General features: G+C 29.7%; 7 protein-coding genes across 12 annotated transcripts; 2 read left to right on the top strand and 5 right to left on the bottom strand.

Annotated features, from left to right (window-relative positions):
* Positions 1–33: 33 nt before the first annotated feature.
* On the bottom strand, positions 34–6,645 carry LOC145740735 (uncharacterized). The gene is made up of 16 exons (XM_082558567.1): positions 6,146–6,645; positions 5,981–6,067; positions 5,562–5,663; positions 4,446–4,624; positions 3,934–4,278; positions 3,192–3,856; positions 2,976–3,052; positions 2,754–2,840; positions 2,485–2,607; positions 2,232–2,372; positions 1,935–2,158; positions 1,482–1,625; positions 1,177–1,306; positions 844–957; positions 667–761; positions 34–597 (listed from the first exon to the last, which is right to left on the bottom strand). Exons 1-16 carry the CDS (start codon positions 6,294–6,296, stop codon positions 457–459), a joined length of 2,805 nt encoding a protein of 934 aa, XP_082414693.1. The 5' UTR covers positions 6,297–6,645; the 3' UTR covers positions 34–456.
* Positions 6,646–6,963: 318 nt separating this feature from the next.
* LOC145762636 (ATP synthase subunit O, mitochondrial-like) lies at positions 6,964–8,234 on the top strand. The gene is made up of 5 exons (XM_082574665.1): positions 6,964–7,101; positions 7,176–7,404; positions 7,494–7,553; positions 7,688–7,887; positions 8,024–8,234. Exons 1-5 carry the CDS (start codon positions 7,078–7,080, stop codon positions 8,150–8,152), a joined length of 642 nt encoding a protein of 213 aa, XP_082430791.1. The 5' UTR covers positions 6,964–7,077; the 3' UTR covers positions 8,153–8,234.
* A 162-nt stretch (positions 8,235–8,396) lies between these two features.
* LOC145762652 (histone deacetylase complex subunit SAP18-like) lies at positions 8,397–10,180 on the bottom strand. The gene is made up of 4 exons (XM_082574666.1): positions 10,052–10,180; positions 9,721–9,860; positions 9,469–9,588; positions 8,397–8,867 (listed from the first exon to the last, which is right to left on the bottom strand). Exons 1-4 carry the CDS (start codon positions 10,175–10,177, stop codon positions 8,726–8,728), a joined length of 528 nt encoding a protein of 175 aa, XP_082430792.1. The 5' UTR covers positions 10,178–10,180; the 3' UTR covers positions 8,397–8,725.
* LOC145762619 (mitogen-activated protein kinase 14-like) lies at positions 10,154–12,465 on the bottom strand. Its single transcript, XM_082574664.1, has one exon. The coding sequence runs from the start codon at positions 12,390–12,392 to the stop codon at positions 11,313–11,315; it is 1,080 nt and encodes a 359-aa protein (XP_082430790.1). The 5' UTR covers positions 12,393–12,465; the 3' UTR covers positions 10,154–11,312.
* A 613-nt stretch (positions 12,466–13,078) lies between these two features.
* LOC145746089 (uncharacterized) lies at positions 13,079–16,766 on the bottom strand. 3 transcript variants are annotated; one of them, XR_014281285.1, is made up of 12 exons: positions 16,485–16,766; positions 16,060–16,347; positions 15,865–15,978; positions 15,449–15,736; positions 15,246–15,359; positions 14,805–15,092; positions 14,560–14,673; positions 14,091–14,378; positions 13,889–14,002; positions 13,675–13,736; positions 13,371–13,601; positions 13,141–13,279 (listed from the first exon to the last, which is right to left on the bottom strand). XR_014281285.1 is itself a non-coding variant. In XM_082564282.1 (11 exons), exons 1-11 carry the CDS (start codon positions 16,750–16,752, stop codon positions 13,155–13,157), a joined length of 2,232 nt encoding a protein of 743 aa, XP_082420408.1. In that variant the 5' UTR covers positions 16,753–16,766; the 3' UTR covers positions 13,079–13,154. The 3 variants fall into 3 exon arrangements, 2 of the variants coding, with proteins under 2 accessions (XP_082420408.1, XP_082420414.1); XM_082564282.1 differs by lacking the exon at positions 13,675–13,736 and having other exon boundaries at positions 13,079–13,279; XM_082564288.1 differs by lacking the exon at positions 13,675–13,736 and having other exon boundaries at positions 13,079–13,279; positions 15,246–15,323.
* Positions 16,767–17,006: 240 nt separating this feature from the next.
* LOC145746109 (trypsin-1-like) lies at positions 17,007–21,914 on the bottom strand. 4 transcript variants are annotated; one of them, XM_082564307.1, is made up of 9 exons: positions 20,023–20,117; positions 18,978–19,097; positions 18,618–18,795; positions 18,453–18,556; positions 18,180–18,332; positions 17,921–18,047; positions 17,675–17,847; positions 17,359–17,526; positions 17,007–17,137 (listed from the first exon to the last, which is right to left on the bottom strand). In XM_082564307.1, the coding sequence occupies exons 2-8, from the start codon at positions 19,066–19,068 to the stop codon at positions 17,435–17,437; spliced, it is 918 nt and encodes a 305-aa protein (XP_082420433.1). In that variant the 5' UTR covers positions 19,069–19,097; positions 20,023–20,117; the 3' UTR covers positions 17,007–17,137; positions 17,359–17,434. The 4 variants fall into 4 exon arrangements, with proteins under 4 accessions (XP_082420433.1, XP_082420426.1, XP_082420448.1 ...); XM_082564300.1 differs by having other exon boundaries at positions 18,978–20,088; XM_082564322.1 differs by lacking the exons at positions 17,007–17,137; positions 17,359–17,526; positions 17,675–17,847; ... (2 more) ...; positions 18,453–18,556; positions 18,978–19,097 and adding exons at positions 20,323–20,495; positions 20,603–20,723; positions 20,883–21,035; ... (1 more) ...; positions 21,325–21,523; positions 21,773–21,914 and having other exon boundaries at positions 18,682–18,795; positions 20,023–20,178.
* A 1,686-nt stretch (positions 21,915–23,600) lies between these two features.
* LOC145764132 (alpha-(1,6)-fucosyltransferase-like) lies at positions 23,601–25,390 on the top strand. The gene is made up of 7 exons (XM_082575725.1): positions 23,601–23,651; positions 23,793–23,938; positions 24,022–24,122; positions 24,205–24,448; positions 24,558–24,746; positions 24,823–24,976; positions 25,070–25,390. The coding sequence occupies exons 1-7, from the start codon at positions 23,601–23,603 to the stop codon at positions 25,388–25,390; spliced, it is 1,206 nt and encodes a 401-aa protein (XP_082431851.1).
* The last annotated feature ends 112 nt before the right edge of the window (positions 25,391–25,502 follow it).

Raw genomic sequence — 25,502 nt, 5'->3', positions numbered from 1 at the left:
CATCTTAACATATTCAAAACATAAACTGTTTATTTGCTTTAAAAGGGTACAAATTGATAAAAATAATTGCACGAAACATTAATGAAAATTAGTTGGGTTAATATGATGTTTGCACTTTTTGAACTGCAAGTAAAATAAGTAGTTAGTGATATGTGTAAATCTATTTCAACTGAATTAAAACAGCACAACAAAGTTAGATGGTATTCGTAAAAAAATGGTGACGGACTTCTTTTCAACAGTAAGCTGGAAACAGTTTGGTACTCAAGCGCTTAACCAAAACAATTTGAAATAAATAAAAGAAACCTCAAGCAAAAATTTCAGTATGTTTTTTAATATTTGAAAAACATTAAATAAATCATCACAGCACTGAAACTGAATATTAAACTTTAATAGCAAGTAAAATAAAATTTAAAAATTGCCAATATATGCCTTGTGCAAAATATCATAATTTATTTACTACATGTCCCATATTTCAGCTAACAAAGGAGGTAATTGTTTGTCTTGAACTTTTAATGCGAATATTTGTTCACTGTGGTAGTTATTTAAAGTTCTCAGTTCCACCAATTTCATTAAAACTCTGGGAAACATTAAAGGGTCCTAAACAACAAAACACTAATTTAAAAATGGATCAATTTATCATAATTTTTTGTAGAAAATTTAACTTACTGAGGGATGATGTATTTTCAGATACACTCTTAGGAGTTCAACATAAGAATCTTGAACGGCTTCAACTTTTTTCATATCTTTAATATTCAGACGATCTAAATTTTATCGAATAACATACATTTATTAGAATAAGCATTTCTAATTCAATCAACTCTAAATTAAAGGTATATCACGAACCTGGTGAAAATGTGTTAATAGCGACCAACATTGCTATTTCAGCTTCATCTAATTTTAATCTTGCCATACTGTTACAAAAATCAAATATGGGGTCAACAAATTCAACTTGCATTCCTACAAAAAATTAAAAAAAATTTAAGATTAATCAAAAAAATAGCTAGTTACAACAGTTTAATTTTGAACAAAATCAACTAACAGTATTACCTAAAGTATATATAGTTTAGTTTATTATATAACACATAAAAAAAGGAAAATTCAAGAGTCATTTCTTAATTTCAAACAAAATAATAAAAATAATTTGCTTAAATAGAAAAGCTTAATAAGTAAATGTACCTGCTCTATAAAAACTAGACTTGTTATAAAATTGTCCATTAAGAAAATTTATTGATCCTGTGTTCATATCATATTGCTTGGCTGCCCTCAGTAACATAACTTCTATAGTGCACGCTTTAAGCAATGTTATCTGAAAATTAAAAAAATATCACATACATAATTAACATAAAATAATACATAAAACTACATGTGACACCATAAAATAAATGAAGTTGAATTTTTTATGTTCTTAATAAAGTAAAAAAAAATCCAGCCTAACTAGAAATAACATTATGAATATTGGTATTTAAAAAAATTTAACTTACCTGGTCTTCTCTAGTAACAGTTAGAAAGCCTGGCAGTTGTTTGGTAAACTCAACAACGAGTTGTACAATAAGAATGGCTAGTTCAGTAAAGTGGGCAAATCTTGAAGCTCGAGAGCGATGTGAATCTCCAGTTTCTACCCATGCCTAAATATTTAAAATAAAAACATTGGGGGTTTTGAGAATTCTAAAATAAATATTTACAATACAAAAAATAAATTTTTCTTTAATTTACACTAGTCAATAGCCAGCTTTAAAGCTTGGATTTTATTTGTTAGAGGAGGGTTGCAACTCTTAACTAATATTCAATAATTTATACACGCACTACAAATGGCAGATTTGTTTATTTTTTAGTTCTACAATTTAAACATACATATAGTTTATCAACCACCATTATATATAGTTTTTATAAATAAGCACTTAACTAAAAAAATTTAAAAATAAAATAATATTTACAGTAACTCTTGCAACATCTTCCTCACTAGGCCACTGAAACCTTGTCTCGTTTGCCTGCAACATTTCCACTAGGTTGCGCTGTTGTGAGGATAAACTGGGGACAGGCTCACCAGTGAATGAAAGATTGGGTGCAAATAACTGGGGTGAGGCCACAAATGCAGATTCCTTTTCTTTATTTTCTTTTTTCACTTTTTTTTTTGCAGTGCCATCTTCAGAAAGAACTCCTTAAAGTAGTTGGCGAAATTTTAAATTATTTGTTAATATCACCTTCAAAAAAATTTTTTTTAAAATTTTTACCTTCTTCCTTCATTCCAGTTAGTCGACATTTTTCCAGACGACATTTTTGACATTTTCTTCTCATAAACGAGTCCATTTGACATTTCCCTTCGTTTTTGCAGCGATAAATTTTTTTGTGAATTACACTGCGTCGAAAAAAACCTGACAAAAATTAACTATTTGTGACAAGCTTTCCTTATAAAATTAAACAAGATTGGTTGAGTTTTTTTAATTTTAAATTACAAAAATTGATGAACCATATTATAGTACATACCCTTACAACCCTCACAACTCAGCACACCATAATGATATCCTGAGGCTTTGTCACTACAAATTGAACAAACTTCATTACCATCTAATTTGGGAGCTGGACCCCGTTTTCTTTTAACAGGTTTGTCTAAAAATGAGTAAATATATATAGTTGAACCCCTTAGAATTGCATAATTTATCTAAAATCAAAAAGAATTTTATTTTATTTTTAAATTTTTTTTAACTGACAAAATTTAAGCAACGCAAAAAAGGAAATTTACAAAACTGTTTTACCTTTTTCTTCATTAGGACTAGGCAAAACAGATTGTATAATAAAATTATTTGGGGTAGAAGCTTTGGCAACTGGCACAGATGTAGTTGCTAAAAAAGTTATTTTTATACCATATTTTAAATGTAAGCATAGCATTAAAAATGTAACAATTTTTTTTTGTTTTTAATGACCTACATTCGCTGGGAATTACCGTTTAATTCAACAACTTCATTTTTTATACTCACCTTGTGTAGTTTGAGGTTGAGTGTCGCAAGCAACATTTATAACTGGTACATTGTTGTTCGATGCATCAGTATTCGATCTGAAAATAAAATGAAAAAAGTCAAGATAGTAATCACTAAAACCTTTACAAATATATATACAGAAAAATGCATAAAATTTGTCAACATAATTTATAAAAATTATAAAAAATCCTTTTAACTACTAGTATTTTTTCTTACATGTTTTGTTGTTCTAAAGTTTTTGTTTGTTGGAGTAGCGAAAGTGGGGAACCACCTTCGATTGTGACAGCCATCGCTGTTTTCATCATCTCCATAATCTCTGAAGGGGAAATTCCTGTGGGGGTACCTCCGGTAGTTGGTGTCGATGTTTGGGGTCTACTCAATTTCATCATTGCAGAAATCAAAAGGGGATTAATACCTGGGAAGGCTCCTAGGTTCGGGGTAGAAGGAGGCAATTCACTGGACGATATATGTGGGTCATTTATGGGTGAAGGGGTAGGTAGTGCACTTGTCCCAGCTGATGTTGTTAGGGTTACTTGGGGAGGTACAACAGTTTGTTGGGTTACATTAGGTTGCTGGACAGGCAAAAGGGAGCTTATTGTATTTGGGAAAGGAGAATTAGGGTTACTTATATTAGAAACACTAACATTTTGTGGTTGAGCAGGTATTGGTGATGGGGGAATGCTGGGAATAATGTTTTGAACAAGTTGAATGTTTTGTCCGATTTGATGTAAAACCTGTGGTTGTTGTTGAAATAAACTTGAGAGTAAAGTTTGGTTTTGAAGGTTAACTGGAATAATATTGGAATTGTTAGGGGGGTTTTTGTTGGGAACTGGCATAGGAGATTGTGGCAAACTAATATGTTGTTGTTGTAAAGAGGACATCTAAAAATATATCAAATATTAAAAATGAAAAGTAAATATCAACTTAAACCATTTTTATTTAAAAAAATAAGTTTTACTTGATTTAAAGTTGTAGTAGATTTTAATGGATCTTGTATTCTTTCCACTGTAGATATTGTTGGCGTATTTGGCTGCGCTGGGAATTGATGAAATACCTGAATAGGGGGTTGATGTGTAAGAGTTTGTAAATTTTGTTGAATGGTTTGTGGTGGTTGACTAGTGTTTGGTACTTGATTGATAGTATTTATTGGTTGTTGGACAACATTTACAGGTTGTTGTAAAGTTTGTGTTGGTTGTTGAGTTGGTTGCAATTGTTGATTAACTGGTACCTGGTGTATCGGAACCAGCATGTAGCCTGATGGTGCACCAGGTTGTGTTGGTATTGAACCATTATTTTGTTGCACCTGGAGGTTATAAATAAAAAATAAATCATTAGTAGGAATATCTAATCTCCGAGCTTTAGTTAATAAAACTTTAACAAATTAACTTGTTCTTTTCAATAAACTTGTAGATAATTGAATAATACACAAATTATTTAAATTGTTTTTTTTTTAGATAAAACAGTCCTTACATGTTGCATTGCTGTTTGTTGGATAGTCAACTGGGATTGTGGAACCATGACTTGTGGTTGTTGTGGTTGAATAACCATCTGTGGTTGTGGTGCATTTTGTTGGTTGGCAATAATCTGGTTTAAAACAGATGGAGCACCTGCTGCAATTTGGTTTTGATCAATCTGATTTCCGCATGTAACTAAATAAATTAATAAATTTTAGAGAATAAAAAACAAAAAAACAATAAAACTCATTTTTGATAAACAAAAAAAACAAGTCGTTTTAATGTTTGTTTTCCCAAGTTTTGTCAAATATAAACACAACCTTTTTAGTTTTACTTATGTTGCATCTAAAATTTAACATAAATTATTTATTGAACTTTAATAAACTAATTTTTTTCTACGAGAAATCATACATTCTTCCCATATATCATCGTCCATTACTTGATCGCAACTTATTCGAATGCCTATTCACAAATTTTGTAACTCTAATTGAACTAAACTTTGGTTGGCATTTATATTCATAAACATGACATGTGACTTAAATATTGACCAATCTCGGCTTCCTGATCAATCTCTCTATTTAAAATAAGTTTGGATCGAGAGTTCCATGTGTGTAAAGTAGTATGGATTGTTTAATTATTAACTTTTGTTTGTAATAAATTTTGTGGTCTTAATAACCTTTGTACATAAAGGGTAACTTGAGCTCACTGCCCTAAAGTTACCTTAAATGGCACACTCAGGTAATAAGATATAGTATGTTATTACCATAATCTGTTAACCAGACAAAATATTGAATGAAAGTAGTTAATATTTATTTAATAATAATACGACTAAGTTAAAGCATAAACTATATAGTTCAAAGATACAATAATCCTAATTTTATACTGTATATATTATATTTAAAACAATAAGCGAAAAAACATTGTAATTTTTTTAGCAAAATAAAATAGTTTTTTTATTTTTTAAACAATTTTAGTGTTGTAAATCTGATGTTTAATAATAAAAATTTAACAAAATTCAATCATCGTTATATTATTTACAGCTGAATGTTTAATAGTAATTAGAATTTATGCCAATTTACAATAAATATATATAAACAAAAAGATATTAACAAATTATAAACAAATAGGCTACCTATTTGAGCATTTGATTGAATGTTGTTGCTAGTGGTTCCTCCCATATTAAGTAAAATAATTCCACCAGGTTGAACTCCTGGTTGAAGTACCCCACCAGTTCCTTGAACAAAAATTTAATAACATTTAAATCAAATAAATCAATTTCTAAATCCCAACACAGTAAAGTAATGAAAGAAATTAACATTAATAAGTAGGCTATACATGTATATAAATTATTTTTACAAACATGAATTACTTGCCAATTTCTAATATTTCTGTTGGTGTGTATATATAAATTTATTTAGTTTTAGTAATTAATATTACACTAAGCTACAAAACTTGTAAATTCAAAAGTAAAAATGTTGAATATATTTTCTGCTACAATCCTTTTAAAATACCAAAACAAAATGAATATATATATAATAATTTTACACAAACCTCCAACTCCATTCACAGCACAAAAAGTTAAAGGCATGCTTGTTAAACCAGAGTATGGTAAGGCTACTGGCATTGTCATGATGTTACCTAAAATAAATAAATAAAATAATAATATCAGTAACATAAAATAATATTTTTTTTCAAAACTATAAAATGTAATTCTACCTTGAGCTTGAGGCGTGTTTATAGCAGTTTCCGAAGGATTTGCAACATTATTGTTTGGTAGTATTACAGTTTCATTGCCATTTGGTATTCGGTTATTATTTATATCCGAGGTTTTTGTTACAGTAGAAGAAGTTTCAGAAGTTTTATTCATTTTTATACAACCGCATTTACATTAATTAATGAATTAACACTTTAATAGTCATGATTTCAAAAGAGTCTAAATGTTATTTAGTTTGCTTGGAATTTTATTTTTAAACTAGAAAATTGTTGAATATGAATACCATCTGACTATTATTAAATTAGTTCACAATTACTAAAACGTTCTTACGTACGTCTGTCGTCTGGTCGTCCAGTCGTCTGGTCGTCCAGTCGTCTGACAACTAAATGACTAAGTATAACATAACAACCTTGACCTTTTAATGACCCTTTATTTTACTCGTTTTAAATTTTGGCATATTTCAGTGACATAAGCTCAGAAACAACAAAGCTTTACACACTATTAACTACCTAATCGTTAAAATTTTAACGTGACTTACTCTAGAAAAAACAAATAAACACGGTTTCATTTCTGAAAATTTGGCGATAGGAAATAGATCCGCGTTATGCGTGACTAAATTTCAGTAATTATTAACTTTTTTTATTTAAATAAATTTAGAAAATGACAAAGATAATTAAAATTTAAATCAAAAAAAATTTTACAACATTTTATAAATTAAAAACCCTAAATGATTTCTGACGAACCGTGACCACGTAACGATATAAGTTTACTTACTTTCTTGAGTGGCGATACTAAGCTAACCTTGATAAATGCGATTAACCTTTTAACGTGTGAATTTGAATTTATATTTTAAGGTTTTTTTATTATATTTCAGCTTTTCATTTGGATCAAATAGTAAAACATATTTAAATTTTAAAAATATAACAAGAGAAACATGGCTGCGCATTTGTCATTGTTGGTAAGTCTAAATATTGTAAATATGTTAGACGTAAAAAAGAGTAATGTTATTCCAATCCTGAAAATGCTTTGCAGTTACGAAGGGGATTCGCCAGTGAGGCAGTCCAACAACAAATGATTAAAACTCCAATTCCCATGTTTGGACTTGCTGGAAGTTACACCCAAGCATTGTACTCTGCTTCAGTTAAAGCTAAATCAGGAGACAAGGTTGCAACTGATTTGGTTTTGCTGGGAGGTTTACTGAAAAATCAAAAAGTTTCTGACTACATGAATGACCCATTTATTGATAGTTCAAAAAAATTGGGTAAGCATGTGGTATAGTTTATGCTACAGGGGTGTTAAAATGGTATAATTTAAATGGGGTTTAACATCAAGTTTATTTTTATGTTATAGGTGTTTTAAAGGAAGTCGCTGGAAAAGTTGGAATGACCGATACAGTTGTAAACTTTTTTGGTGGGCAAAATACAATGCACATTGTTTAAGAAATTTGCTTTTTTTTTAATTGTTTTAAAGACTGCCTTAAATTGTAAAAAATAACTAAGAATAGCCTACCTAAAAACTTGGTATAAAAATTTTATTTTTTACAGGGGTTTTGGCAGAGAACCATCGACTAAACTTGGTTGGAGAAATTACAGATATTTACGCCAGATTGATCAGCGCTCAAAAAGGTGAAGTCCCAGCCACAGTAACAACAGCTCAACCTCTTGACAGTAAGCAAAGAACTAATCTTCAAACTGCTTTGGCTAAATTCGTAGACAAAAATCAAAAAATTCTGATACAAGAAAAGGTCAGTTGTGTTTGGTTTAAATTTACAGAAAGGTTTATATCATGATTTTTTAATATTGTCCATATTTTGTAAACTATATAGAGTTTCTAATAGTATGACAACAATTTTAAAAGCGTTTCCCCTTTTTTTTATACAGGTTGATGCTTCAATTTTGGGAGGTATGATCGTTGATATTGGAGACAAATATACTGACATGAAGTACATTGATATGTCAACCTCCAGCAAGATCAAGATGTACCTGGACCTTATTAAACAACCTGTTTAAATTCTCGTTAATTAGTAAAAGTTTCGTTTCAAGTTCAAATCTGTTTAACTATTGATATTTATGTAATAAAAATTTGGACTTCGAGAAAATGTGGTGTTAAATAAGTTTGAACTAGGGGGTAATAATAAGCTAATGGTTACCCATTTAACCTGATATTTTCACTCGATATTTAAATTTGGTAAGACTTTTATCAAAAACAGTGAACTTTTTCACAGTCAGATAATTAAAACATGATAAAATTGTCTGCGCTGGTAAGAAAGGTTAAAGAACATTATTTTAAATGTACGAAAAAAAGTTTTAAGAGTAAATACCATCTTGCAAAATGAATGAAGTTAAGCATCAACTAACTATATGCATGGAATGACTGAGTAAACTATTTCAAAAGGAGTGGTCATAATTTCTAAAAAAAATGATTTATTGAGTTTATCAAAATATAAAAACAATGTCCAGGAAAGTTTTCGCAAACAAGCAGCACAAATAAAATCACTTTTTTTATTGCCACTGTGATAAAGTCTAAACCTGCCTTCTTAAAAAAGATAAAATACCAGAGATTTCAAGATTTTTCCCTAATAGTTAATATTGCATTCTTCGTTGATCACGGGGCATAGTAATAGCAATATCAATGTAATCTCCAATTTGAAATTTCTGATTTCCAAGTGAAATTCCATCATCGGGCCCTTTTAATCCTGCAACTGTTTGACCGATATCCTTCATTCTGCATAAAAACAAAATTATAATTTACATTTTAATTTTTTACCAACATCACTTTAATGATTTTCAACTGAATTTGGGTTGATAAATGTTTTTTTTACACAATATTTGATTGCAGGGTAAGAAAAGTCAATAAAAGGTAAGATTATGCAGTTACATTACATAAAAAATCACTCAATAACATTTCTACTGATATGTTATAACCTTTAAAAATTGTACTTACATTAACATTTAGTGTTACAAAATGAACTTAATTTAAGTAATTAATCTTTAATGTGGTAATTTAACTTAATTATGTTAATATATTAAATAAAAGGGTGACAAGTTTATAGTAGGAAATAGAAGTTAATTTGCTATTCATAATTAAGTAACAATTTGTATTCCTAGAAATAAAAAAAAAGTAATGTATTTTTCATATAAAACATGCTTTTGTGCACTTGCATTATTGCAACATTGTCATATATTTTTAGGTCCTGAAAAATGTGGTAATGCTATTAAATTAAAATCTTATATGATAAAAAATAAATAGAAATCCATATATTTAAAAAAAAATTAAAAACATTTTCAACAGAAACAAAATATTTACATAGTTTTTACCATATTACCTGTATCTGGCACTTCTTTCCATATAAACAGTTGCAAAATGAAAAACCGTCTGCTTTTTCCGTGCATCAGGTCTAACCTCTTTTACCAAGCTTGTCAGTTCTTTTAAAGTGGCATCCATCCTTATTATAAACACATTAGGTGACAAATTCAATTAGCACTTTAAACAATTTAATTACAGTAGGGCATTGATTTCAGTTAGTGACATAATGAATTTTTCAAAAATTAAAACATTTCCAAGAAAAAATGCATACCAAGTATAAATTTGCAATTCATTGGTGGGCACATTTCCTCTCGCAGTAAACTCATCAAGTCTATGATGCCTTCCGTTGTCTGATACAAAAACTCTTAACAATAGAGGGCAAGTTTTTTCGCGATCCACTGGTATTACTGCCTAAGATATAATAAATAAAACAACATCAAATTTAGTTTCGTGCAAAAATAAGGCAAACAACTGCAGTTGTTCTGGAATTAACAAAATAAATTTTTTTTATATAAAACATAAGACAATTGCATAAATTATAATATAATATTAAAATCATTAAAAACTATAAAATGTAATGTATTTGACTATTAGTAATTTACCTCTTTGGTTTCTGGAGGAACATCCTGGGCAACACTTCTTAATCTGTCTTCTACACCTGCTTGCGGCATTTTAACAATTTTAATTTTAAACCTAAAAATTGATCTAATAACAAGAAAAAAGAGCATGAATATTACAAAGAAACAAAGCGATGAAACTTTAGTAAACAATCAAACAACAATTTTTTTGCGAATCAATTTGTTTTAAACTCATAAGGTTTAGAAAAAGTATGTACAGACTGATACTTAAATGCGAAGGTAATTCTAAAAAAAACATGATTTGTAAGGTAATTGTGCATTACATAATTTCAGAGATATTATCAAACTTAAACTAGATAATTTGTTATAAAAAATACTTTTTTTAAGGTTGTAATGTCATTATGCGAGTAACAAAAAAAACTTTACAATTAATTTAAAATTACTTAAATATTTAATTAAAAGGTAGTAAATGATTAAAACAGCATTACAAAATTAAAGCTATAAAACATAGCCTTTTGTTAGTTGCTTACTATTAAGGGTTGTTAATAAGAGCAAGCCAAGTTAATCACGAAAAAAATTGTTTAAAAATCACAAATTGAAAAAACCTATGTTTCAGTACAATTATAATTAAATATTTGGGTTTAAAAACCATAACGAAGTGCACATCTATGGCAATAAATATAAAGTTCTTATCTACAAAATAGTAATGTACATTAAAATGAAAACATCTTATTTATAACAAGGTATAACGCACTTAACCAAGCAATAAAAACACACTGCACACAAGATAATTCATATTTAAACTTGAAGTATTTTAGGATGTGCAGAAATTATTAAATTGATTTAAGGCTTATATATATTGAATTACCAGATACATTGTTAGATTGTGAGTAAGCCACAAACAACCATACAGCGGTATTTCCAATATTGTGGTAGACATAGGGGAATTTCAAATAGCTTACCACCTGCCCAAAGCTAATAAAAAAAAAGCAAAAGAAAAACAAAAATTAAAAAGCAAAACTCTTATAAACAATGCATATTAGAATTGTCAAACACAGCCTTAGTTATAACTTTATATAACTTTTGTAAAATTGCAAAGTATAACTTTTGTAAAATTGCTGTTATACCTATATGTATGTAATTTTTTTACCCTAAAGTACCGCAGAAAAATGTTGTTTTAGTAAAATTAAAAATTTTGTTTAGTGTAAAAATAATGTTAAAATTAATTTTAATTTGTTTTTATCCGGCTTTACTGTCAAAATTATGCATCTAAAGTTTAAAGTTTTTATTGATAGTCAGCAATAAGATCAGGTGAAAACTTAAAGTCTATAATTTCTTTATAAGCCAATTGCTTCCACTCATTGATATCGAGTTCAGAATCCTCATAAGATTTATCATACAAAGCTGCAATTGGTTCGTCTTCTGGATCATGAAATTTCTCCAAATAAGGATGTTGCAGGGCTTCAGCAGCCGTGAGTCTTTGATCCGTATCCAAAACCAACATCCTTTCAAGCAAATCCACCGCTTTTGGATTGGCGCCAACAAACACATTAATAAACTCCTTTTTAGGAATAATAGGAAGTGTTTTTATAAAGTTGCGGGCTGACTGAGAGATGATTTTATCAAGAAGTTCATCCTTGGGTGTGCCACATAAACTCATAATGGCATTTAACTGATCAATGTGATCTGACCCGGGAAAAAGAGTCTGACCAGTCAACAATTCAGCCATGATACAGCCAACTGACCAGATATCAACAGTTTGGTTATAATGCATCCAGTTTAGCATGATTTCAGGTGCACGATACCATCTTGTAGCAACGTATCCAGTCATTTGATCATCTGTAAGCCTCGCAAGTCCAAAATCTAAAATTTTTAACTCGCAGTCTTCGTTTACAGCAATGTTGCTTGGTTTTAAATCTCTGTGGATAATGCCAGCTGAGTGAATGTATTTTAATCCCCGCAAGACTTGATAAACAAGGAATTGCACATGGTCATCAGTCAATTTTTGGGACTTAATAATTTGGTTTAGATCAGCACCCATCAAGTGAGTAACTAGATACATGTCTGTAAAATTTTCAATTCCCTTTGAAGGGGTAAAAACATCAAGCAGTCCAATAACGTTCTCATGATGCATGTGTTTTAGTAAGCGTAACTCTCTGTAAGTACGCTTGGCATGAGTGGCAGATTGAAAAGGCCTAGCCAATTTTTTTACAGCCATTCTCATGTTGTGTTCTGTGTTTTGGGCAGAGCATACTGATCCATATGCACCACAACCAATAGGAATTAGGTCAGTGTATTTTGAAGGTACTTCCCAGTCTGTTTTGTTTAGCTCGTAATGATGAAACTCAGGTTCAGGTTGAGTCATTGTATTTTTTTATAAGTTTTATATTACATAAAAACAATTTCTATTTTTTGATTTTAATATTGAACGTTTTAATACAATTTTTACAAATTTAAACAGTTAGATAATGGTCGATTAGTCAATGGACTTATTTAAACTTAATAGGCAGACAGGGTAACAATCAGACAATACAAAGCAAATGTTAGCCATTAATGTACGAATTGGGTTTATTTTTAAAATTTTTAACACCATAAATGCCTTTCTGCCTAATTTACATTTTTACATTTTTCGACCTCTGAAATACGTTGTACACTGCTAGACTGACCAACAGGCAGACAAACTAGATTATTAGTTAAAAAAAACACATAATGCTTGACAACTGACAGACTGGTAACTTAGTGAACTGTAACCAACATCATCTTATTCTTGGCTGTAAAAATTATCAAACTTAGTCTAGTTAGTCTTGTAGCGGGTACTAAGTAAGTTTAGCTTTTGCTTTCCAGCAAAGCTTTTCCCTATTCTGCTTTTTTGTTTGCAAAATTTAATAAAATTAATAAAAAAAAACACTAGTCTGTTTTTTATAACCAAACTGCGCAATAATTAAGAGTGGAAAGAAAAATTCTGACAAAATAGTTTTGCGCAGCGGCAACTTAACAAGGGTAAACACTTTAAAAATCTTTTTTCAACATGATTTTTTTAAGTACTTTTTTAATTTATTGGAAATGACTAAAATTTGATTTCGTAAAATTTAATTTCTGTTAAAACATAAATTGTACGCCATGTTTATTAAGGCAAACAAGCAACAAAGTAGTCAGAGCAACAATCTCCTCTTTGCACACATTTAGAATCACATTTGCAAGAAAAATCTTTGGGAAGTCTAGAATTATCGTTGCAAGTCCCAGAACAACTAGCTGTAAGTATAAAAAATATATGTGTTACGCATGTTTAAACATCATTTAAAATTTTTTTAAATATAACCAAGATTTTTATTATTTTACTCACCTATGCACTCGGGAAACCTTCCCTCAAACAATCCATTTCTCGTATACGTGTATCTGTTAAAATCATTGTCAGGAAAGACAAGTCGAGATGCTGCAGTTCGTTCTATTCCCGTGCCAGCGAGTCTGTAAAAACGTTCGCACACAACTTCAAGCCTATCTCCTTCAAGATACGGAATGGATGACGTAATTTTTCCATGATCAATGGCTCGCGGTGGGCGGCACGTTGATAGCGCTGTAAAATAAAAAAAAAATAAATTAAAAACTTAATCAAAATATTAAGCCTTTTGTTAGAAGCAAAAACCCACAGCAGAAATTGTTAGATGCACATGAGCTTCGTTGTCTTCGTTTCCAGATGGATTAACTGGCACTGTTAAATAATTATTTTTTTATGTAAAGCTATTTAATCAAATTAGATATATTAAACGAATGTGCAAATTAAATTAAGACATGTTGGTAATTATATATATTTTTATGCATTTTACCAAAATTTTTTTACTGTAAATACAATAGAGTTTTTACCGCATAAATTCCCGTCTCCAATAAAACCATTATTACATTTGCACTCAAAGCTTCCACGAGTATTTAAACAAGTAGCATCTTTATGACAAGGATTTGAGTCACATTCATTTACATCTAAAATTTTAATGAGTTGATAACATAACACAATTTTACAATTTAGTTTATTATATTGCTTGTGAACTGCTACTAAAACAATACTTACCGCAACAAAACCTAATTTCATAATCAAGACATTGTCTAACATTGTTGCTATTAATACATCGAAGACCCCTTTCATTTGCTGTATCAGCCAAGATATTTTGACCAGTAAGACGATAATCTATGTGAGAACCTCGTACTCGAGCATTTATGCTGAATGGATTTGCACAAACTTGATTGGGAAATCTGTTTCTGTGATGCACATGCGCTTCGTTGTCTTCATTTCCAGATGGATTATCTCTATCATAGAATGGTGACCAACTGTAACCGCTTGGACATATAGGAGGACGAACTGTAAACAATTTTTTAAAATTTTATTTAAAAATAAAAATTTAAGTTACTTAAAGACATTATATAAGCAAAATGAAAGAATAATTCCCAATGATAACAAAACTTTTTAACGTTGGATAACCTAAGTTTAAATAGAGGCTATTAAACTAATTATAAACATATAAACATTTGCATGAACTGACCGCAAATATCTCCGTTTCCAATAAAACCATCGTTACATTGGCATTCAAAACCTCCGCGAGTGTTAGTACACATAGCATCACTATGGCAAGGATTTGAGCTGCACTCGTCTACATCTGAAAGTTAGTTTAAAATTTTAGTAACTTTTGATTTAAATAATAAGTAAAATTTTAAAACAAAATCGCAAATATATTAAAAAAAACACGTTTTTAAAAACACTTTATATAATAAAAAATAATATTCATACCACAACAAAATCGAATTTCGTAATCAAGACATCGTCCAACATTGTTTTTGTTGATACATCGAAGACCTTTCTCTTCCGCTGTATCAGCCAAAATGTTTTGACCAGTAAGACGATAATCTATGTGAGAACCTCGTACTCGAGCATTTATGCTGAATGGATTTGCACAAACTTGATTGGAAAATCTGTTTCTAAGATGCACATGAGCTTCGTTGTCTTTGTTTCCAGATGGATTATCTCTATCATAGAATGGTGACCAACTATAACCGCTCGGGCAGGTAGGCACTGGCACTGTTAATCAAATTTTTTTTTTATTTAAAGCTATTTAATCAAATTAGATATATTAAACGAATGTGCAAATTAAATTAAAACATGTTGGTAATTATATATATTTTTATGCATTTTACCAAAATGTTTTTAGTATAAATACAATATAATTTTTACCGCATAAATTTCCGTCTCCAATAAAACCATTTTTGCATTTGCACTCAAAGCTTCCACGAGTATTTAAACAAGTAGCATCTTTATGACAAGGGTTTGAGTCACATTCATTTACATCTATTGTTTAATAAGTTGATAACATAACACAATTTTACAATATAGTTTTTTTTATATTGCCTGTGAACTGCTACAAAAACAATACTTACCGCAACAAAACCTAATTTCATAATCAAGACATTGTCCAACATTGTTGCTATTAATATATCGAAGACCCCTTTCATCTGCTGTATCAGCCAAGATATTTTGACCAGTAAGACGATAATCTATGTGAGAACCTCGTACTCGAGCATTTATGCTGAATGGATTTGCACAAACTTGATTAGGAAATCTGTTTCTGAGATGCACATGAGCTTCGTTGTCTTCATTTCCAGATGGATTATCTCTATCATAGAATGGTGACCAGCTGTAACCGCTTGGACAAATAGGGGCTGGTACTAAAATTAAAACATTTGTATGTTAAAACCATAAAGCCTGAAGCCGATACAATCAAACTACAAGTTAATTAAAGTGTTCTATAAATCAGTTTTTTAACTGTAAGTAATTAATTTAAAATAATGCTTACCACACATCTTTCCATCTTCTACGAAACCCTTATTACATGTACATGTAAAAGTTCCGGCAGAGTTGCTGCACTTCGCTTCGGAATGACAAGGACTTGAACTACATTCGTCATTATCTGAAACAAATAAATTTTAAGCTATTATAATCAAAACAATTATAAGTATACTTTTTAGTCACAGTAACAAAAAGAACTTACCACAACAAAATCGAATCTCATAATCAAGGCATCGTCCAACATTGTTTCTGTCAATACAACGAAGACCTTTCTCTTCGGCTGTATCAGCCAAAATGTTTTGACCAGTAAGACGGTAATCTACATGAGAACCTCGTACTCGGGCATTTATGCTGAATGGATTTGCACAAACTTTATTTGGAAATCTGTTTCTAAGATGCACATGAGCTTCGTTGTCTTCGTTTCCAGATGGATTATCTCTATCATAGAATGATGTCCAACTATAGCCATTAGGACACACAGCAACGCGCACTAAAATATTAAATAATGTTATTTATATATATAATGTAGGCATCAAGGTTAATAAATACCTTGAACCTTATATATACTTTAAGACACAAAACATAGGTTTATTTTTTGACATAAGTTTTTGGTAGATAAGTATTTACCACATGTTTTTCCGTCTCCGATAAAACCGCTTCGGCAAGCGCATGTGAAACTTTGCCTTGTGTTTGTGCAAATGGCGTTTTCATCACATGCATTTATTTTGTCACACTCGTTGATGTCTAAAATTATAGATAGCACAAGGCAAACATAACACAAAATATAAAACTTATTAAAATCATCTTTTAAAATCGTTGATATGATTTTTAACATGGCGATGGCCCTTTTATATACCGCGATGCTTTTCAAAAATATTTTTCGCCCTGCGGGCATAATTGACCCATGCGGTTAAAAATAGAAAATAGGCCGGTAAATTTTCTGACCAACAGATTTATACTAAGAAGCGGCTAATTATCTACAAAACAAAAACACTTTTTGTCACAATAAAAATTTCATGACGAATGATTTACCCGGAAAGAACTTGTGAATTTTTATTTAAAAAAAATTTAATTCTAACTTTAAAATAAAATATTAAACAAAAACGATAAAGTGAATTTCTCATACAAAATTATAGTAATTAAATACGTATTTATTTAAGTAGTAGGGTTTTTTTATTTTATGGAAGCTCCTGACAATGACGAACTGCTAAAATTTCTTTTTAAAACACTATCATGTAGGAATTTACACGGGTCGAAAAATAAACTTGATTTGACGTCATCTAAAATATTCAATAAAGTCATCTTGATAACATTTTAATGATGCCATGTTAATATTTTTTTTTTTTGAAGGAATTTTTTTTAGAATGCCTAAGTATATAGATTTAGTTTATTAAACAACCAAGTAGTTTATTGTAGATAATCTAACTTTTTTATTTAATTCGTATTGTCATACAAAAATTATACAAAAAAAACAATTATTATGTGAATTCATGCAAATTACCTATTGTATCATTGGTTTTGATTTGATATCTCTAAATTAATTCTCTATGATTTCAAAAATGTTTATTTAATCTTTTTCAGAACAATTTGTTGAATAGGGCAACAAACGATAATGCAACTGTAACGTACAAACTCGGCTGCAGTAGATTTCCCTTGCCCATAAAAGATTCTGAATAATACTAATTGTTAATTTATTATCAAATTTAATAAAAATATTTCATTTTTGAGCAACTACCGAAGTCAAAATATTAATTAATCCACCAATTTTTTTTTAATTTTTAATTTTTACATTTGTGTTTTGGTTTTAATAAGCTTACCTGTTGTGTGCTCAATCCAATCCAAGTGCGAATATACACGAGTGTAAATACCAGGATAAGCGTTGGCGCAGTTGTAAATTTGACTTACAACTCCTTGCAGCACATATCCGGTTCCTGAACTACAAGTAAGCGGGTTTCCGGAATCATAAGAACAAACACCCTTTCCCTTGTCGCTAAAATAAAAAAAAAACAATATATATATATGTATAGTGTAACATTAATTTATATAAAAGCAAATTAGCCTACCCTGCACACAAATCTTTTTCATTTATATTAACATCAGTTGGGTTATAGATACTCCTACATTCGCTGTTGCTCACAATTGGAACTTTTACTTCTTTCAAAGTTCTGGAAATATCTCCAACGTTAATCACTAAAAAAATTATTTAGGTCATTACTATTTTATGTATTACACACTTTTTTAAATTATTTTAAAAACGCTAACACACATTTCGATCCTAAATTCCAGATAGTTGTTGTTTTATACCTTATGGGTTAAATATACCTGAAGTTGATCCCCAACCAGCCACCCAGCAGTCATCACCCGCATTGGCAGTTTTAACCGGCAGTAAAACTGGCTGTATTCGACTAGTGTATGTGATCTGCCCATTAACGTTTATTAATGCAATGTTGTTTTCGTGGGTATCTTTGTTGAAACCTAAAAATTACGTCAAAATTTATTAAAATGTATTTTAATGATAAAAAGCCACGAACGATATATGAAAAGGCCCACATGTCAAGCCAGCAAAAAAAGTTAAAAATTAATTTTTTTCCCTACCTGCGGGAGTTACAACTTTTTCAATTGCAAGTAAATCTGAAATAGATAGAGAATCTGGTATATCCGAATAACCAAATCTTAAATGAAGTGCTGACAATTGTAAACTAAAATACACAAAGAGTTAAGACAACCGATTTTTTAAAATTCTAAAACACTTTTTCTTACCTTGATAAACAAGTAGCAGTTGTTATTGCCCAGTTATTGTTGATTAGAGTGCAAGCACATATATAATTAAACTCACTCTTTTCAAAGTCAACATAGAGCAGCTGACCAATCCAATCAATTCTATTTGAACTAGGGGAAGTTCCACCAACTACACGTTCTTGAGAATTCTCTTTACTAGCTGTTAAATGGAAAAATATAATATATAAAAACTATAGTCTAGTTTGCATTACAACAATATAACCAACAACGTCCTCATAATGTAAATATTTAGTTTTGCTTCAAAAAGCGCCAGATGTCTTACCACATTATTTTATTGTAACCTTTTAGAGTTTTACAGAATAATTTTAAAACTAAACTTACAAATACTATTCGTTAGAACTTGATCTTGGGCGCAATTTACCCGGTTCTTGATAAACAAAATTAGGGTTAAAAGCAAAATCGTTTTCATCATGTTTGTTTTGTTGATTTTTAATATAGTAACTGTACAGTATAAAATTTTCAAATGAAAAAAAATTTAAAAACTCTCGGGCTTAAGTACTCAAAATTTTGTTCAATCACGTACACAAAATAATAAAAGGTAATTAGCGAGACAATTTAATATTAAAATCAACTTGAGATATTGTTTCTATGACACTGCTTTAATTGTGTTACCATTACCTTGGCAACACTTATAGAGCATAAGTGTTAATTCTTCAAAATCTGAAAAGTTAAACTTAAAACAAGGCAAAGTAAAGATTGCAGTAAACAAAAGTAATTAATTTGTCATTAAGTATATGTACTTAAAACATACTAATTGTTTATTATGCAAATTAATGTAGGCATACACTTAACATTTATCCCACACGAACGAACAGAAGAACGTGATGTTAGTTTTTTTACAATGAAACGTTGTCGTGGTTACAAAACTATTAAGGGCATATTTTAATTATTTAAAACAAAACCGATAATTTAGTTTGCTTGACCTTTTATTATTAAATGCATTTTAATTGTCCTTTAATTTATAACGTGTTTTTTAAAGATTTGGTTTTATTTCAACATATTTTTTTATAAGTCTATTATGTTTTTTTTTTTTAAATGGTTCGACTTTAAAGATTTCAAATCTGACGTTTTATTATTGTGTAAATAAACTTGAAGATTAATATTTAATTTGTATAAGTAATTGGCCTAAACGGTCAAGAATTACTTACGTGGTTATTTTAAGAACGTTATATTAGTTAGACAATGAGCTAAGAATAAACAATTTATAATCTCTATAAAACTTTATGGGCTAAATCTTCCAATTGGGTCAACGCATAGACCGCCACAACCGCAACAATTTTGTAACTTATATCAAACATAAGATGGATAAGTATTGTAATACAAAATTTATACAAAAACAATAATTATGTGAATTTATGCAAATTACCTATTATATTATTGGTTTTGAATTGATATCTCTAAATTAATTTTCTAGGATTTCAAAAATTTTTATTAAATCTTCTTCAAAACAGTTTGTTGAACAGGGCAAAAAACAATAACGCAACTGTAACGTACAAGTTCGGCTGCATTAGATTTCCGTGGCCTAAAAAAGATATTAAATAATGATTATCGGTAATTTATGGTATACCCACCCAAGACAAAAATACAAATTATATAACGCAAGGTTTAATAATGAGTTCTGCTTTATAGCTGTTTTCTACATTTAAAAAAATTGTAATAAGCTAACCTGTTGTTTCCTCAATCCAATCCAAGTGCGAATAAACGCGGGTGTAAATACTAGGATAAGCGTTAGCGCAGTTGTAAATTTGACTTACAACCCCTTGCAGCACATATCCGGTTCCAGAACTACAAGTAAGCGGGTTTCCGAAATCCGAGTTACAAACACCTTTTCCACTTTCCCTTAAATTTAAAAAAAAGTATGTCCAAAAATATAGTACCTTGCGTTGACATTTAAAAATATTTAAAAGCGTTATTTGCAATAATTAAACGTGTAAATATGAGCGTACCCGGCACATAATTCTTTATTGTTGATAGTCACCTCAGCTTGGTTGTATATAATTTGGCATTGAGTGTTATTTACAATTGGGACCTTCACTTCACGTAAACTCTGGGAATAGCCGCCAAGGACTAAGGATACATGTTGACTAAGTTGAGTAAATTATAAACTTGTAACTTTCCGCCATTACTTAATAAGGCATTAAAGCATTACTTAAATATAGGGTTAAATATATGCATAATTAAAATTTGATTTTATATAGTTAAATATTAATATTAAGTTAGATTTACTTGAAGATGATCCCCAGCCCGCAACCCAGCAGTTATCAGCCTGAACTGCTGTTTTTGTAGGTAGCACAATGGGCTGAATTCGGCTTGTGTATGTAATCTGTCCACTAACTCTTAGCAACGCAATGTTGTTTGGAAACGTAATTGGGTTAAAATCTTTAAATAAAAAAAGGGTCATAAATATTAGAAAATGTTACGATTAAAAAAGTATCCGAATACATATTCACAGCTTTTGCACCATTTTATTAAACTAAAATTTCAAATGTGATACCTGGGTGACTTATAGCCCTTTCAATACTAAGTAAAAATGTCGGATCAAGAGAATTTGGAATGTTTGAATATCCTAATCTCAGGTGCAGAGATGAGACTGGTATACTAAATAACAAATAAATTATTAGTTTTGATCAATAATAAACATCAGTAGAAATTACATTTTGTTGTTTACTTTTTTATTTGCACACAAAAAGCTGTTGTTAAGACCCATTTATTGGAGATTATTGTACAGGCGCACACATATGTAAATGTTGTTGCTACATGGTCAACAGTAATAATTTGACCAATCCAGTCAATTCGATCAGAACTAGGGCTAGATCCGCCAACGATACGTCCTTGCGGTTCATCTTTATCCGTGTTTTGAAGGAATGCTGTTAATATTAAATAAATATTTGCCATTAGTGATTAGTGAATGTTTGAATAACTAAATTATTTAAATCACAAAATAAAATTATATTTTAATTCAAGGTTTTTTAAAATTTTTAATTTCCAAGTTTTTATTTTTGTAAAACGTAAATGGCATTGATTTACTAAACTTCTTGCTGCGGATCTTTTTAAACATTATTTAACTTTCTCTCTTTTTAAACATTATTTAAAACTAAGGTTTTAGTTTTACTGACCTTGGGTGTTTTTTAGGGTCTGGCCATTCATGCAATATACCCCACTGGTTGCAAACAACATAAATACAAAATAAAAAGCAAGCTTCATGATAATTGCAAGGCTTTTCCTTAGTTACTGATTAAAATATATCTTTGTTTTATTTTTAAATCCTGCAAATATTGAGAGATTTTTTTAATTTAATGTACAACTAAAACTACTTAAAAATTACATAGTTTGGTATTGTGAAAAATTACATAAACTCATTTAAAAATAAAACTTTGAATCAGATTCCATTTTATAAGAAAAATATGTTGATAGAAAATACCGTGGTTTTGGTGATACTACGGTATCGCCTTTTTATTATGTTTGCATTTCCGTTTGTATAATTACAATGCGAGAATATGGTATCGCCTTTGCAAAAACAAATGAAAAGCCTAAAAATTGTGTAAATATTTTGGAATAAAATATGGTATTATATTAAAAATGTGTTTGCTCAACCCCACAAAGTTAAATTGTTTTTATTTACTTTTATACAAAGAAAAAGGTTTTTAGTGTGTATTTTGTAATACATTCTATTTTAAATAAAAAACTGTTGTGAGGAATTTTTTATGTCCAAATATTTTGCGTTGGTTGCTATGGCCCCTGTTTTAACTTTGTTAGCTTAACCTTAATAAGTAATTATGTAAAATGTTTTATAGTTGAGTTAATAAATCATAAAACAATGCCGGTATATCCACACAAAAAAGGTAATTTTGTGCAACACTGAAACTATTATCAGTTGTAAGTCATTGTGAGCAATTATAAATGACACATATTCCAACGTAACACAGGGTTATTTTTAATACAATGTATACCACATGTAACTGTTACAAACGAAAGATTATTATTTAAATCTTTCGAAAAGAATAGGTTGAGAAACAAGAAGCACACACGACATACAAATAATTATAGTATTTAAAACTGTAAACTGCCGGCTCTCATGGATATATTTGTTTAAGGTGCTTAAACAATCTAATGTACAGTAAGCATTCCATTTACTACATCGACGTTTTATTACCAATAATGGTAAAAACACATGTTCCAAACATCCTGTAAAATACGTGGGAATTTACCGTAAGCATTTAGCGTAACGTTTTTACAATATCAGGCGTTGGCAGGTTCGTTAAAAATTACAAGATCATATGAAGAATGATTTTATTTCTTAAGAAGTATTTTTTAATATTTATGTTGTTATGTCTAAGTGCTTCAATTCTTCCATTTTCTTTAATTTTCAAAACGTTAGAGTAAGTCTTATCACTTAGTTAGTATTTAATTTGTTAAAAATCGATCGGTAGAGTTTAATTTTCTGTTATGTATTTAGAAATTACGTTGCTGACATACTGATTTTGACATCAACACGACTGAAGTCAAACAATTTCACCAGAAAAATTACTGGTAAATTTAATAAAATAAAATGGCCCTCTTTGTATATTAAAATAATTTAAAAATGTTGTTTTAAATTTTATTATCTCGTAGATCGGAATGTGAAACCCTTACTTAACACTGCAGAGATAAGAAATTTATTTTATGATATTGAAAGGGAAACAAACGAGTTGCGAGATATCTTTTTAAACGATAATTTAACTTATGATGAAGACCGTGATTTCTTGTCTAGAACAAGGTTTAGGGTTAAGTTTGTTTTTAATTGTAAATATTGTTATTCCACGTTGGATTTATAATAATATATTTTTTTTGTAAAAATACTTTAATTATGGTTAAGTTTAGGCTTATGTTAAATGCTTTTGTAGATTAATTTCAAGTAAAATACGGGAGGTACGTGATAAATTTGATAACGTAGAAAAATCAAAAATGGCAAACAATCTCGCGAAAAGAATTCAAGATCAAATTAATAAGCTACAGGTAATAAATGCAACATTCATTGACCCACAGATTTGTCTTTTGTGCAAAATTGTATACAACTTTCTTAATTTCTATAAGTTAATAGAAAATCTTTCAAAAATTTAATATTGCTAAATTATAAAATTTATAAATGTATTTAAGAACCCACTAAACTGTTCCTCGGCCAAAAAATTGGTTTGTAAATATCCATCAACTTGTGGATTTGGTTGTACAATACATCACGTGATGGTGTGTTTTTTAATCAGTTTAGCTACAAGAAGAACATTGGTAGTTGATCTCCAAACAAAGTAATTTCTTACTATTTTAGAAATATCCAACTATAAGTTTGTTATATATTCTACTAAAATGCCGTTAGTTAACTTTTTTAAAGGTACAGCTCTCAAGATATATTTTACACCCATCTGTTGCCTTTAAGTCAAACGTGTTTTCATCAAAAATCTGACAAAGGGGTGTTTTGGGACGGTAAAGAAGGTACATATCCCAGCCTATCTATTTACAATTACAATAACTAAAGTATATTTTTTTATTAAGGCATAGGAGTATTTTATTTTAGATAATGAAAAATTAAAGGAGCAAGTACTGGTTTTAACGGTTAAAACAAAGTTTAATCATCGTGTGATTATTCAGCCTCATTGGCTATATAAAGATATAGCAACGTTGGTTACATCTTTCAGTGACACGCCTGAGTTATGGCTTCACAGTCAAATAATGCGCTATATTTTTCGGCCCAAACCTCATGTTGCTGAAGTTTTACAAAACATTGAAAACCGTTTAAAAGTAACACATCCAATAGTCGGGTACGTTAGGTTTCTCCATAGCTTTATAACATAAAAAATACAACAGAGCAATTTAGAACGTCTCTTCACGTTGCTTGGCGTACTAAAAATTAATTTGTTAATTTAAAAGTGTTCACGTACGAAGAACGGATAAATCAATTTCTAATCTTTACGAAATCGAGGCTTACATGCAGCATGTTATTGATTGGTACGAGTTACGCAAAGTTAACAACATGTTGCACAACATTGAAGAAATAATTTTGAAAAATGTTTATCTATCAACGGATGACCCAAGAATTATCAACAAATTCACAAAAAAGTAAATTAAATTTAACCTTTTTTTAAATCTTAGGTAGGCTATTTATTTTTTCATTGCCAAAATATATTTTTGTCAGGTATAATGATTTCAATTTCATCACAAACGTAAATAGTTCGTTATTGGCGTTTAAACCAAAATCTCGGTACACTGAAGATAGTCTTACAGGATTGTTTTCGGACATCATGATGTTATCGAAATGTGACCACTTAGTCGGAGATTATTCAAGCAACGTAAGCAAAAAAAATGTACCCATTTAAAGTTAATATCTCCGAAAACTATTTAAAAAGTACCTTATTTTAAAAAAAGGTATTTTTATTCCTTAGATATTTAAACTCTCTGCTGAAATTCTACAAACCAAATACACTCAAGTGTCTGATAAAATCCGATCGATTAGCTATCCGTACTGTTTAACTGCAGCTGGCAAAAATGGACAAACTTTTGTAGCAACAATTCCTCACATTTCCAATAATGACAAAGAAATTGATCTTAATATTGGTGACATTATTACGAGATTGTTTTTATATAGCAAAAGGCCACCTGGATTTTGGTTTGGTCGTAATACGAACTCCTCAAAAACTGGTTTATACCCCTCATATAAAGTTAAATATGTACGATATATTTCTCATCTCTCGCTATTTGATTAAGTTTTATAATATAATTTTTTTAACAATGAAAAAAGTGAGTGAATTACACGCTTGCATGAAACTAAACAGTTTCTGTTACGGTTCATAGATGTATTGCATAACAGTATTAGCT

The sequence above is a fragment of the Corella eumyota genome, chromosome 1 (assembly GCF_963082875.1).
Source record: "Corella eumyota chromosome 1, kaCorEumy4.1, whole genome shotgun sequence".
In the NCBI taxonomy this organism is placed as follows: domain Eukaryota; kingdom Metazoa; phylum Chordata; class Ascidiacea; order Phlebobranchia; family Corellidae; genus Corella; species Corella eumyota.
The sequence above is the reverse complement of the archived record's forward strand: the minus strand, read 5'-3'. Positions and strand labels throughout refer to the sequence as shown.